This window comes from Benincasa hispida, chromosome 11 (genome assembly GCF_027475165.1).
Source record: "Benincasa hispida cultivar pf3 chromosome 11, pf3_genome.v1.1, whole genome shotgun sequence".
Taxonomy (NCBI): Eukaryota; Viridiplantae; Streptophyta; class Magnoliopsida; order Cucurbitales; family Cucurbitaceae; genus Benincasa; species Benincasa hispida.
The window spans coordinates 64473414-64488664 of NC_143488.1; the positions used below are offsets into that span (position 1 = coordinate 64473414).

At 29.4% G+C, this 15251-nt stretch overlaps 1 protein-coding gene across 1 annotated transcript; it reads left to right on the forward strand.

The window, feature by feature from the left end:
- The first annotated feature begins 9262 nt into the window (after positions 1-9262).
- PTL (Duplicated homeodomain-like superfamily protein) lies at positions 9263-12434 on the forward strand. Its single transcript, XM_039047749.2, is given in 4 exon segments — positions 9263-9721; positions 9724-9757; positions 10663-11209; positions 11604-12434. Coding segments are annotated over 4 exon segments (1548 nt in total). The 5' UTR covers positions 9263-9351; the 3' UTR covers positions 12201-12434.
- Positions 12435-15251: the final 2817 nt, after the last annotated feature.

Genomic DNA, 15251 nt, shown 5'->3' on the forward strand with positions numbered 1-15251 from the left:
TCACCAAACAATCAAACCCTATATTGACTATTTTTCTCTTTTCCATAATTTTAATTTGTTCTCAAATCCAAAAAAACCTTTCTTCTCTATATATGTTTCATAGTCCTTTGTTTATTTTCCTCTTCTAATTATTCAATTCATTTGATCTATTATATATATTGGGTTCTCACTATCATGCATTAGGATATATCAAATTTGAGTGATTTCTTCAACCCCACCATTGATACAAATTTATTGTGGATTGATTTGCTATCATTATTCAAATCATTTGTTACATGTATGATGTATCCAACAATTTATATATATATATTTACTTTTCATAATTTTAATATCTACAGTTTTGTCTTTGAGGAGCTTAATATAAGCATAGTTCTAAAATATTTTACTTGTAATAATTCATCTTACGATGTACACTATGTTACTTTACAAATAAATTCACCTACTCCTTTATAAAAAATAAAATAAAATAATGTAATAATAATTTTTTTTTAGTAATAACAAGTTTATGAATTTAATTAGTATACGAATAGATTAGTAATCACAAGGTTTCTGGTTCAAATCTTGCTACCTCAATTTTACTAAAGAGAAATGTATAACGTTAATCATCATGGACTTATTCCTTTAAATATAATAATCGTAATGTATTCTATTTATGAGACTTACAAAGTGTACTCAATTTTTAAAAACAACGTTTATATGTTTTATGTATTTTTAGATTCTAAATCTAAAAATAACAACGTTTATACTTTCATATTTCTATTTTTAAAGTAACGAAGTTAAATATATTTTGAAAAGAAAATAGTATGTGGAACAATCCGCAAAACTTAAACAAGCAATACTTAGGTGCATGCATATTAAGTATGTTACTTATCCAAATTTTTGCAATACACTTCAACTCAGGATGCAACAAAGTTTGTTCTAACTAAAACCTTACTCCATGAAACAAACTAATTCACCGATATTTTATGAAGAAAAAAAAAAACCCATAGATCGACTTGACTTGTGTGTTCTATCACCATTTTTTTTTTCAATTTCAACCCACAACTATCCTTTAATAATGAATTAGTCCTCAATTTTGTCATTTTTCTAGATTTAGATTTACAAAAAAAAAAAAAAAAAAAAAAAAAAAAAGAAGAAGAAGAAGGAAAAGTGGAATAAAAAAACTATTGTGTAAATGAAAGTAGATGATAATACACAAGAGAGAAGCTCTGTTTTGACCACATGATTTTCTAATGAAACCTCCATCAATCAAAAAGAGAGTATATATATATAAATATAGTAATAGTAGCGTAAAAAGGCTAAAAACAAGGGGTCCATTTTCAAATTCCAACCTTTAAAAAAAAAAAAAAGAAAAAAAAAATCTACACAAGAAGTTAATAACACCCATAAAAGAAATGGAAATTAAAATAGGGTATATATATGGTGTTAGGTTGGTGATTGCCAGCTAAAAGAAGAGTGAGTGGGGGCCATATAGCAAAGAATGGAAAGGGAAGGGGGGTGGGTGGGAAATAGAAATAAGTGAAAGATTAGGGATGGGAAAGGAAATAATGAAGAAAAGTGGGGCAGAAGGGGCAGCACCTGAACAGCGGAGTTTATGGGCCACTCGTGCATGCCTTTTGTTGTTATTATTATAAATAGTGAAGGGTGTAGCAAATGCATGGATGGAACGTTCTGCTCTTCCAAAACAATTACTTATTCACATCTTTCTGACCAAAATTTTCTAAAAATTTTATTTCTCTCTCTCTTTTTTCTTCTATTTATCTCTGACTCCCCACACGCTCTCAGATTCTTCTGCAGACTCTTACATGCCCATCTTTCCATCCATCTATCTCTTCCCTCTTCCTTTTTCTTTTACTTATTTATTGTTCTTCTGACCCGGCCGGTTTAGGGTTTTTTACGGTAAGTCCGTCGGCCGTGTAGTTTCTGTCGTTCCAAATTTCATTTTAAAATTAATTGACAATAAGAGGAGTAATCATTCATTTCTTATCTTACTAGATTTCAGTTTTATCAATATGTAAAATTCTTGATAGTATTATCGTGATTTGTGCAAATGTCATTAGAGTGGTGTTTTTGTTTGTTGTTATTGAGATTTTAGATCGAGAAGGTTGTGGAAATTTTGGGTTGAGTTGCATTTCAGCTCCCCTCTAATGGTTGTTGGTATATTTGATAATATATTGTAATGTTTAGGCTTAAGATCGCTCAATCTTCAAGCTATATGTTATTCATGTTCATTCTTGTGTGGTTCGTGGTTTATTTTTTCTGGTTTGGAGTGGTTGCTATGATAAGTTTGCACATGGGTATTTGGTTTGGTGGTTATATAAGATGTGTGGTGAAAGTTGTCTATCGATAGTTGAAGAACTTTCGAGTGAGTCAAGTATGTGAAAGTTGCACCATAAACTTCGGTAAAGTTTATGGGCATGCGACAAAAAAGGAAATTCTTAAAAGGTAGTATTCCGAGTGGTATATTCTCTTTTATGGAGTGAGTTATAATTCTATGAGTTGAGAAATTATGATTGTTGATGAAGACAATGGTTGCAGCAGAAGTTATGGATTCTTCAAATATCTTGTTAAGGTGAAATTTGTTGGATTTTGGTAACTTTAAGAGAGAGTTTTTGTAAGAGGAGTCGAGGTGAATTTATATGTGATTGTAATAATTTTTCTGGTTTCCATGTTAATTTTTGTGTTTTTCAGTTTTGTTGCTTTATTTTCATTTATCTATTATTTTTCTGCTTTATTATTGTAGTGGGAGGTTCTTCTCCATATATGTTTGTTAAGTGATTCATATTAAAGTTTGTCTATCAATGGCTATTGACTTTACATTTTTTTTAATAGAAAAGTTTCAAAATTAGTTTTTTTTTTAATTATATTGATGAGTCGTTATTAAACCATAAAAAGATTCCACCAATAATTCATCAAAACTAATTTTGGCATTCGAATATACTAATAACTACGAGATTCGTAGTTCGAATCTTTCTATCTTCAATTGTAGTAAAAAAAATCTGTAATTTTAAATTTATTAATTATTAGGAGATATCACATTTTGACAGACACATTAAATCATTCTTTCCAACAATCGATCATGACTTAAGGGCGTTTAAGATATTTTGAAGAACAACTAAAATACAAATCCTATCTGCAGAAACAATAATTCCTCTTTCAAACATCAATTTTATTTATACACCACCAAGTACTGAAAAAATTAAATAAAATTAAAAATATCTTATATGTTGTAATAACCACTCAATCTAATTGGCAACTTCACTGCAAACTAGAAGAAAGCTGCAAAGGCAATTTAAAGCATGGACCAAGTTCATCAGAGCATGAGAACTTCTTCAACACTTTTGATTAGCCTTTTGTACCTCTTGAGTATTGAATGGCTAGGAAAAAAATAATTTATTCCCTAAAATTAAAAATAATAATAATATAAGATTATTTATTTATTTATTATTTGGTGTCTTTTTCTCAACTTTTCACATAGCAAGCATTTAATTAAAACCCTTTCATGAGAGGCCATGAGAAAGTGATTGGGGAAAGCAACAGCTCTATGGCTAACATTTAATATTTGTGTAACAATACCAAACCCCATCTCTTACACCCAACTCTTTAATTAATGTCCTAAATACACAACACATATTCATGCCTATTTTGCATACATATCTTCAAAAAAAAAAAAAAAAAAAAATTACTTTTAAAAAAATAAGCAGGTAACAATTTTTAATTTGGTGCAGCAAGGGGTTAGGTTGCACCTAAGTATTTTCCGAATAAAACTAATAACGACCCGTCTAAAAATCTTGTGAATAAATGAAGATGAAAAATATGTCTAAAAATTCATCAGTGAGCTTTATAATGCTAAATATGGCAATGATGATTCAAATGACATCTAGAAGTATTATTGTTTGAATATTGATGAATGAAGTTGTTTAAAACCAACATCATAAATTAATAATGACCCATATGGAGTAAATTACATGTAAAAAAGACTTAAAAATCTTGAGTGGACAAAGAGTATATGTCTCTCTAAAAGCTTATGTATGAGCTTTACAACACGAAATGTTTTACAATAATAGATGGTGATGTTTGTTTTTTTTTTGACCGAGAGAGGACGTAAATTGACTAAGACACTCGTTTTAGTGGAAATAGAAAAGAGAAAAAGACATTGTTGTATACATTAAAATAATAAGGGAAATAAAAATAGTACAAAAGGTGATCAGAGAGTAGATAGGGGAAGATGTGTGCAATGGGGTTTGAAAATCACATGGGGTCAGATTGGAAAATGGTGGGGTGTGGTTTGAATTCATTGACAAAAATAATAATAATATTAAATATATAATAATAATTTAGAAAAAAGAAAAAAGAAAAGGGGGGCTTAGGGGCTCCACTTGCATCAGAGGGCAAAGTCTCTCACTGCCACACACCAACACAAACAGGCAGCAGATCCCAGCCCCTGAAACTCTGAAGCCCCTTACCCTATTTTCAGATATAGTACTTCTCTTCTTTTCAATTATTGCTCTTCCCTTCCCATTTCCTATACACACTTATCCCCCAATCTCTTTTAACCAAATATTATATCTAACCCCCATTTCTTTTCTTCCCTCTCTTCTCTCTTTTAGGGTTTCCAACTTCCGACTTGCCAATCATCCATCCCTTTCTCTCTACGTATCTGTGTAATGATATTATATTGTCTACTTTTGATTAGTAGTATGGTTTCCATCAAGCACTTTAACCTTTTGGGTCAACGTGATTCTTCTACGATTCAAACTCTATCTCTCTCCCTTGTTGTTAAGGTAATGGGGTCCTCCTCATATTCTTAGAAAGGTAGGGGACGACTTTGCTTTTAAATTCAACTAAAGAAAGTCTCTTGCGTAGATTATTCTTAAATCCAATCACTTGACATGATACTTGATGATCAAACCAATATCTATAAGCTCAAGCTAATGTCAACAATATCTATGAATTATTTTTTAAATCTATAGGTCTAATGCCTTGCATGTATAATTTTTCTTTTTTTTTTCTTTTTTTTTTCTTTTTTTTTTTTTACTTTGATATATTGTATAATTGATATAAATGTTAGCATGGGCTTTTTTTAAATTGTAGTAAAAATGAATAGGCAATGATCCAAGCTTGTCAAACCTATATGTTGGGTTTGTAAGTAGCTAGCTTGCGTGGAAGTTAGATCTTTATCAATATTTTCTATATTACTTTTAGCAACCCAATGTTGATACACTACCAATTTTTTAAACATTTATTACCAAAACTGTACATTCATGATTAATGAATTTGTACCATATAATAATACTTACGAGTCACGAGTCATCCCCGTCACAATTTTTAATATTAGAAACAAAATATTGATAAAATAAAAGCGTATGAGGGATACTAAGTAACAATTTAATGTGTGTAGTTTAATGAGCATGTTTAACTTATACTTTAAAATTATTGTAAAGATTAAGAGGAATTTCTTATCTAGTAAATTAATTATAATCTAATTAGAGATCTAAATATATATTTATAAGCTACAAAGTCTACATCATTAAATAAATAAATCAATAAAATTTTAATTTTAATGAAATTTTTTATGTTACTAATTAAGCTGTTAGATAAATTTTTACAAATCAAAATTTAAGATGACTGAATTGTTTTTTTCTTTCGAATACAATAGTGGTGAAGGATTTAAAACACGAATTTTTTTTTTATCGTATATTAGTTGATTTTTATTACCTCCACGAAAGTTCAGGAATTTAATATATTTGAAATTTAACACGAAATTTTAAAGCAAACAACAACAAATTATAGGGAAAAAGAAATGGAAACTAAAAAGGCAAATTTATGACCGCTTTTGAGCTGGGGTTGACTATTCCTCTTGACCAGGTTGACTGGAGTTCTGATTGGTGGAAGAGAAAAGTGGGAAGGAACGACGTCGTATTGGAAGTGGGGTGACGTGGCAGAGCGTGTAAGTTAAACTCCCCAACAGAAAAAGAACGGGAATGCGACAAGTCAAAAAGTCAGAATCCTAAGCACTGTACACGTCAGCAACAGGAGGCCACACCCACCTCGTCTTTACTCGACTTGTCGTTTGGTGTCTTGCACTGCCAAATACCAACATTGCCCCTCTCAAACTTCTACTATTCCTTATTCCCCTTTAAATTTCTCTCCTCGCTCCTTTAATCTTTATATTCAAACACTCCTTAACAAAACAAACATGATAAAGATTTAGTTTATGTACTTTTTAATTTTTAATAATTTAATAGACATGTAATAGTTTAATCTCTATATTATAAAATTTATAATAATTAAGTTTATATACTTTTACATTTGTCACAATTGTAAAAATTAAAAATAAAAATAATAATAATAAAAACTCATCAAATTAATTGTCAATTTTGATTATATAACGAATTAATCTTTATAATTTTTAAACAAAGTTGATCCTTGATCAATTTATCAATCTACATTTGTAAAAAGTTTCATTAAATCTTTATAATAACTAAATAATTGTAAATTGTATTTATTGTACCAAGATTGAAAATGGTAATTATTATTAAAGTTGAGAGACTAGATTATTTATGTCACGATTTTATACAAATTTTAGGGTATTAAAGTGATTTTTAATCAATATTATTATTTATTTTATTTTATTTTTTGAAGTCAAATGCATACAAACCTTGATACGTGAGTCAAACATTATGTAAGTGAGTTATGTGTTTTTCTTTTAAAAATTATTAAACAATGTGTGGTTTTTTAAACAATTGTTTATAATTTTTAAAATAAACTGAAATTGGATTTGAAAACTACATTAGCGGCTAAACTTCATATGTGAGAGGAACTTTCGAATATTTATATTTATTTCAAAATTTCACAACTGAACGTGGAGATTTAAACTTTTTTTTTTTTTGGTTTGAGATTATATATCTAAATATCCAGTTGAATTAAGCTTCTGTTAACCATTGATTTCAAATTTATCATAGAGATTAAAAAACATTTTTGGTCTTGGAACTTTCATGAAATTAATAATTTAGTCTCTAAACTTTAATAAGTAATGATTTAATCCTTATACTTTACAATTTGTAACGATTTAGTCAATATATTTTGTACTTTATAACAATTTGTAATTATTTGTAAAGTACAAGGACTAAATCAATACTCATTAAATTCAGAGACTAAATTATTACAAATTTAAAAGTATATGGCCTAAATAGTCACCCACTAAAATTTAGAACCTAAATTGTTACTTTTATAAAAGTTTAGGGACCAAAGATTTCTTTTAACCTATTGTGTTTGTGTGTATATTTGAAATTTTAAATAAACTTAGAGCATGTTTGGATTGACTAGATAAAAATGTATTTTCTAAGAGATATATTTTTATTTAAACTCTTTTGATAAAAAAAAAAATGCTTTCCAAACAGTTCAATTTGTTCTAAAATGGCTTGTTTGTTAAATTAAACACTTGAAAAGGTATTTCAAATGCACTCTTGAGCTGCCTACCATAAATCAAGAAATTTGTCAAGAATTGAAATAAAACAAGACGTTTCTTTTCTTATTGAGTTGTGGATACTTACACATACGTATAATGTTCCCAGATATTTATATTACATTTTAATTTTTATATTAGTTTTAAAAGTTCAATTTGCACCAATTTTATTTCTTAGATAACCTTAAACCTACATCCTAGAAGATTGAACAAAAATATATTATGTATGTCTTAGGTTTCTCAACAAAAATATTTATCCTGTCATTAAATGTTAAGACTATTAAGATTTAGGAGCCATTCATTTTTAATCAATACAACCAGCTACTAAAATCATTCCACGTCATTTAAATTTCAATAATCAAAAACATATATATATATATATATATATATATATCCTTGTTCAAATCTTAACTCACCGTTTTCTTAAATCTTAACTTCCGAAAACAATGTTGGATAGTGATTTCGTTTTTAGTTTTATGTTTTTTCTTTCTTCTTTTTTTTTTTAAGAAAAATACTTTAATAAGGTTCTTCAATTTAAAGCGATAGACGAAGTAAAAAAAAAGACTTAGTACTCCAAGGCATAGAGGCATAGTGTTGATATTGATGTCTTCCCAATGACTAATAAAATTTTATGTTGCTTTATGTTTCTTAAATTTATGCTTACTTTTTTAGGTTTCTAAATTTGAAAAAGCACTTAAATTCATGGATAAATTTTTATAATAAAAACAAATTTTTAAAAACTATTCTGTTTAATTTTAAAAAATTAACTTGATTTTTTAAAACATAAGTTGAAAGTAATGTTTATAAACTTAATTTTCAAAAAAAAAAAAAAAAATCAAATAAGGTAATTGCAATAGGCAACAGTTGTAGGGCTAATAATTTAGTGTATGTCAATATTTTTAAAGAATTACAAATATAGCAAAATTTATAATGATAAACTCTATTGCTAATAGACTTCTACCAACAATATAGTCTACACAAATAGATTCTAAGGTTGTTTGATCTAAATTTTATTATATTTGTAAATTCCTTTAGCATTAGCAGAACCTAATTGCATTATTTGCAATCACCACTAATCAAATAACTATCAAATGGGGCCTAAATTTTTCACAAACATAAACACTCAAAACACCTCTTGAAATTCAACTAACTTAACACTCAAGTATATAACAAAATCTCAAAAATCAACCCAAAAAAAAACTACATAACTAAATTTCCACCCATGTTGATATTTCCACATTTTCATGAGTTCAACATAGACACAAAGGACAAATAGACATTTACATTATATCGTTAAAAAAAATCTATGAAATATGAAAAAAATGTCACTAATGTGAATATAAATATAAATAATAAACAATTTATTTTTAAAAACCATAGAATAGTAGTTGACTAATTTACATACTAATTTAGCTATTTTTTTCAAAAATATCCATTGAAGCTAACAATTTATCAATATTTTCATCCATAAAATTGAAACATGAACATTTCCATAACATCGACAACAAATCATTATCCAAATTCTTCGTACACAATTCTGATAAACTCGACACATTCAAACTCACCACTTAACCTAAAAGTTTAAAAGACCGAATTGGGTCACCCCTTGCATAACCTCAATTCAAGTCGTTTATAATGATAAATGAAATTACATGAGAGAGAGAAAATAGAGAACATAAGAGTGTTTGACATAGACATGGGACCATCGTCCTGACTCGAGTGCGTAAATTCTAGCTTTTTCGTGGACGACACGATCCGAGCCTGCCGCTACCCTCTTTTTTCTTCTCTCTCTCTCTCTCTCTTCTTTTTTTTTTTTTTTCCTTTTTAATTATAATTAATTTTATTTTTCTTCTTTTTTTTTATCTCTCACTCTCAATCTTCCCATGGAAATGGATGATCAATATCCTCTCTCCGATCTCCGCCGCCTCATGACTACTGCTCCATCTCGTTCTCATTTCCCTTCTTCTTCCTCAATTCCCCATCATGATCTATCCTCCGCCGCCGCTGCCGCCTTCCGCCACCACCACAGTCCCTATGACCTCATCATGATGATGCCACGTGACACTTCGCTCCCCGACTTTCGTTCCGATTCCGCCACCACGCCTCCCGCCATCGTCTCCGCTCAGCCCGTTCCCACCGCTTTCGAGCTCGAAACTGCCTCGATCGCTACCGACTGTGCCACCGCTCGATGGCCTCGCCAAGAAACTCTTACTCTCTTGGATATCAGATCTCGACTTGATTCTAAGTTTAAAGAGCTAACCAAAAAGGCCCGATCGCTACCGTTTCTAGGTATATATCTTTTTAATTATATATTTTCATGTTTTTCTTTCCCCCCCCCCCCCCCCAAAAAAAAAAAAAAAAACATGTTCATTAATACACAACAAGTTCCTGAATTTGAGATTGGCTGTTGATTTTGTTTTGTTTCTTCATTTTTTTTTTAATTTCATGTCTGAAAAGAAGAAAGGTTCTGATTTTTTTAGTTGGGTTTCTTTTTTTCTTTTCTTTTCTTTTCTTTTCTTTTCTTTTCTTTTTTTTTTTTGAGAATTGGAGTTCGATTTCTAATTTTTTTTTTTTTTTTAAATTTTGAAAATGACCATACAGTCTTACATGAATTCAGCTGGTTGGTTTGCTTTCTTAATGTTGTCTTAGAAGAATCTACTTTCTTGAAAGAAAAGAGAGAGGAACACTGTCCTTATTTTCAGTCCAATTTTTTTTTAATTTTTGTATTTTTTTTTAAATTTCTTATGACAACAACCAACCTTGTTATAAAAAAAAAAAAAATACCCCCTCTCCCTCTCCACCCCCCCCCCCCCCCAAAAAAAAAAATAATAATAATAATAATAAAAGAAACCCAATTTCCTAAACTTGAAATTGATCAAAAAAATTTCCTCTTGTTATTATTGTTTGAATGAAAAAAGATCAAATATTTGGCTTTGCTTTAAATTCTTCAGCAAGAAAGATGATGAATTTGTTACAATTTTGGATAAATCTATCATGTGTGTTTGTTATTTTTAGTTTCTTTTCTAAAATTGCATTTCAAAATCTAGGGTTTTTTTCCCTTCTGTCATGCATCATTAATAAAAAATTTCTTCTCTCTTTCTTTCTTTCTTTCTTTCTTTCTTTCTTTTTTTTTTATCTCTCTCCCCAGAAATTAATTTTTTATAATATTAAAAAAATGTTATTTTTTGTTTAAGAATCATGGCTGAGGAACACAATTATCAAAGAAGTGGAAAAAAATGCAGAGAAAAGTTTGAGAATTTATATAAATATTACAAAAAAACAAAGGAAGGCAAAGCTGGAAGACAAGATGGTAAGAACTACAGATTCTTTAGGCAGTTGGAAGCTCTCTATGGTGAAACAAGCAATTCCCCTTCACTTCCAGATTCCCATTTTGTTGGAGACACTAACCTCAGATTCCAACAGAATGGGACCAACAACCCGACCGCGGCAGCTCCGATGAGCCATGAAGCTCATCAGAAGCATTATTGTGACAGCCTCAGCCTCTCGAATACATCAGAGTTCGAAACCTCGGCTTCGTCGGATGGCAACGACGACCTCGGTTCAGTCGGCGTACTGGACAACGATTCGATGGAGAAGAGAAGGAAGAAGCGAGGCGGAAAATGCTGGAAGGCAAAAATCAAACAGTTCATCGACTCACAAATGAGGAAGCTAATTGATAAACAAGAGGCTTGGTTGGAGAAGCTCATGAAAACTCTTGAACAAAAGGAAAAGGAGAGAATGGTATTCTTCACATACATCATGAGTTTGAATTTGAATCTGAATCTGCAATCCTTTCGATTCGATTATTATTTATCAATTCGAGCGAATTATTTGATAATACATGAAATTTTATCTCAAAATCAATTGATGATGAGCAGAGTAATCTATGCATATCTTTTAAAGATTATAATGTCTTTTGTCATTCTTAGATAGGATCCTTTTTTTTTTTAATTATTTTGACCGGATGCTCGTTTGGATCTCATAGACTCTGATACTATATTAGATGACATATGAGCTAGTTTCATCTCAAAACTAACTAATTTTTAATTAAAAATCTACGTTATCTAATACAAACGAAAGTAGAAGTAGTCGTGATACACTAGGAGAGTTGTGACGATATGATTTGTTTTCACAGATTCGCGAGGAGGAATGGAGGAGACAAGAAGTGTCAAGAATGGAGAGGGAGAGAAGCTTTTGGGCAAAGGAGAGAGCATGGATAGAATCTAGAGATGCAGCATTAATGGATGCATTACAAAGGCTAACAGGACGAGAGTCGAGAGATAATAATCGATACAACTCCTCCTCGCCGGACCACGGATTAATGGTAGCCGAGCGTCATCGAAATAATAACGAGAACCAAAACGAAGACGGGAGCGAAATACTAAACACCAACACAGCAAGAGAATTACTAGCAGACAACAATAATTACCAAAGGAAAACAATAGATCATAATCAAGGCAACAAGAAACGCAAGGAGAATTCAACATCCTACAATCTTTACTTCCAACAAACAGATTCCTCCCTCTACAGCCGCGGCGTTGGCGGACCCTACGGCGGTGCCACCGACATCAAAGAACAAAGTCCAAATAGTTCGAACGCGGGCGGTGGTGGCGGGAGCCATGTGGTGCAAGATAATTGCTTTAGGTTCTTGATGGGTGAAGGAGATCAATCTCAATCTGGTTTATGGGAAAATTTTGGTCTTAAACTCAACAATGGAAGTGACCAAACTTGAAATATTTTGACAATGGAATCCTTGAGAGAGATTGATTTTTCTGATCTAGGGTTTAGCTGGTTGAGATTATTTCATTTGAAGTCACTTAATTTAGCTAATTATTCAATATATTTAGTTAATTATTAATGGGATTTCTTTATCCAAGTTGTTTGAATTGGAGAAGAGGGCCAAGAATTATTATTATTATTATTATTATTATTATTATTATTGCAAATTAAATCAATTTTTTCTCTTTTTTTTTCAATCTTTTGCTAAATCTCATGTCCTATAGTTCTTTATTTGTAAATTGATTGATTACATTTCCATTTGTTCTTAAAATATTAAGCTTTTTCATATAGTTTCCAACCTTTTTGTTTCAAAATCATACTAATTATTTTTGCTAATAATTATTTTAAGTCATCATTTGCTTTTATAGTACATGATTTTTTTTCTACTTTTTCCATTAAAGAGCAGGAATTGATTTTGTTAATCAACATTGGTCAATTTCATACAACTAATATTAATCATATAGTCCTTGTAGATACTCATAATAATTCATTAAGGAAAGTTAAATTTTCCGTGAGTTCAATTCCATACTTTTTAAATAGTTTGTGATTAAGAAAAGATAGGATAGAATCGACTCTTATGATTAACTTAATATCTTTAATTAAAATTTATATTTTTTTGATAATCAAATTAATCTATTAGAAATGAGTTAGCTAAAGTTCATATTTTTATTTTAGTAAGAAAATTAAAATTTAACTTGAAAATTGATTGATTATAATTTTCTTTTTCCTAATTTCAATTGCAAATAATAATTAATAAAAAAAAGTCGTGTATAATCATATAAATGTATGCATGGTCAATTTTTGCTGCTATGCATGTGCTTTCTTAATTTATTGCCAAATTTTCTATCTTTGAGAGGACAAAAATATGACTGTTCCTTACCAGTGACTTTTCCTATTATTACATAGCCTAAGAAAATAGAACAAAATCATTAATTTTACAATTAATTACGTTAATAAAATAGCTCAGCCAGTACAATTAAAAAAATTGCATTATTAGTCAGCTTTTAGTTTTTTCTTTTTTTCATTAACTTAAGATATAAGCTTGAATTTTTAAATCCTTTTTAAATTCATATATTAGTATACTCATGCATGTACAAAAGTACTTAATAATGAGTATCAAAATATAAGTGTCACGAATCTATCTATTTCAATTGTTTTTGTGTATTTATATGGTTGATAACATTTTGATGATTCATATCAATATATGTGATCGTAGTTCTTCATGTATTTTCAAGTTTATATAATGGAACGAGATATTTGACTCTTGAAATTGCATTTGCATGGTCAAACTAGATTTATGAAAAATTTAGTCCACTTTATCTCGTATGTGAGTTTAATTTACTCTCACTAATCTAAATTAAAGTTTCTTAAATAAAATACATTCTCATCTTAATAAATCTATGAGCAAAACCATTGTTGGTCATATTTACAAATCATAAGTAACATTTATAATATTAGGCGTATAAATAAATTAGTCCCATATTGGTCAAAGAAGGAAGTGATCATGCATATATAAAAGAGAACAACTTTCTTCATTAGAAACTAAAACCGAAGGCAAAGTCTTGAGAATTTTTGTCCAAAGTGTAAACAAACGCGAACTATCATTTATTTCTAAATGTTTAATATATATTTTTAGAGGTGACATAAGATAGAGACAATAATACGTAAGTGATATTGATATCTCCACATTTTAATAGATTCAACATCTACCTGAGGAATGAATTCACATTTTCATTATATTTTTAACAAAATTCATAAGCTATTGAATTTTTTTTTTTAAAAAAAAAAAGATTAATGTAAATACACCTTGGAAAGTTAAAATATTTATTTATTAATTTAAATATATTTTTAATTTTAATTTTATTTTTTTAAATATTTATGGGTTTGTACAAACCTCAAGCTTCCCTTAAATGAAAAAATGTCCTTTATGGATGTGGCAGAGATGACAAATAGAGTCTCTTTTGAAAAAAACAGTTCCAATGAGTCCTCTTATTATAAACAATTATTCAATTAGAACTGCCAACCAGCTTTTTCCTCCCATTAATTCCAACATATACAATTATCAAAAATTAATTAATTATCCACTTAAATCATTCTCTTTCAAATCCCTAGATTTATTTTCTCTCTTACATCATTGCTTTAATCTTATAGTTCTAAAATATTCCTATTATATATGGTACTTGTGTGTACACACAATATCATATTTATATTAATATTAGATATTACAAATAATTCAATGACAAGAATTTTTTTAAAAAATATATATATATTTTTAAGAAATTCTCCCAATAAAGAGAACAATTTAGACAAACATGTTTTCATGATGGTCCAATAATCAATTCACTATATTATTTCTTAATATAAAGTCCGAAACAAAACCGCATCGTAAGATATGAAAAATAAATAAATAAGAGATTCAATAATAAAAAATCGTGTTGTATTTTGAACTTTTAGTATCTTAAGGATATATAAGTATTTCTCAATGTTAAAGACTTGAACGAGACATCAAGAGAAAACTCAAATAACTAACACAATTCAAATAAAGGGAAAGCAAATGGATATTGAAAGAGAGATAAGTGTGAGTACATGTATATTTTGAGTTTTGACTCTCTAATGAAAAGATGATTTTACACGTATTTTAATAATAAATAATTTCTTGATATTCTAAAGAAAGGGGAAGCTTTACTTGCCACCAACTCAATCTAGTATGAGGTAATAGTACGTAGCAATAGTTTAGATTATGAGATTAACATACTCCTGTAGAGTTACAATGATTTTATTTTTCTTTTTTGTCCATTTTGATTTAGGGTTACTCCTCTTCTGTGTCGAATTAGCATGATCTAGTATTAACTTACTCTTAGAGAGTTATGTGTGAATTGTTGACATCCTTAGGCCAGTAAGTCCACCTCATCTGGGACTTGATTGGGTCTAATCGAGGTGGATCCAGACATTTTGACCTATTTGACGTTGCGGCTCAATTATATTGTCTTGAAGTTGGATTTGG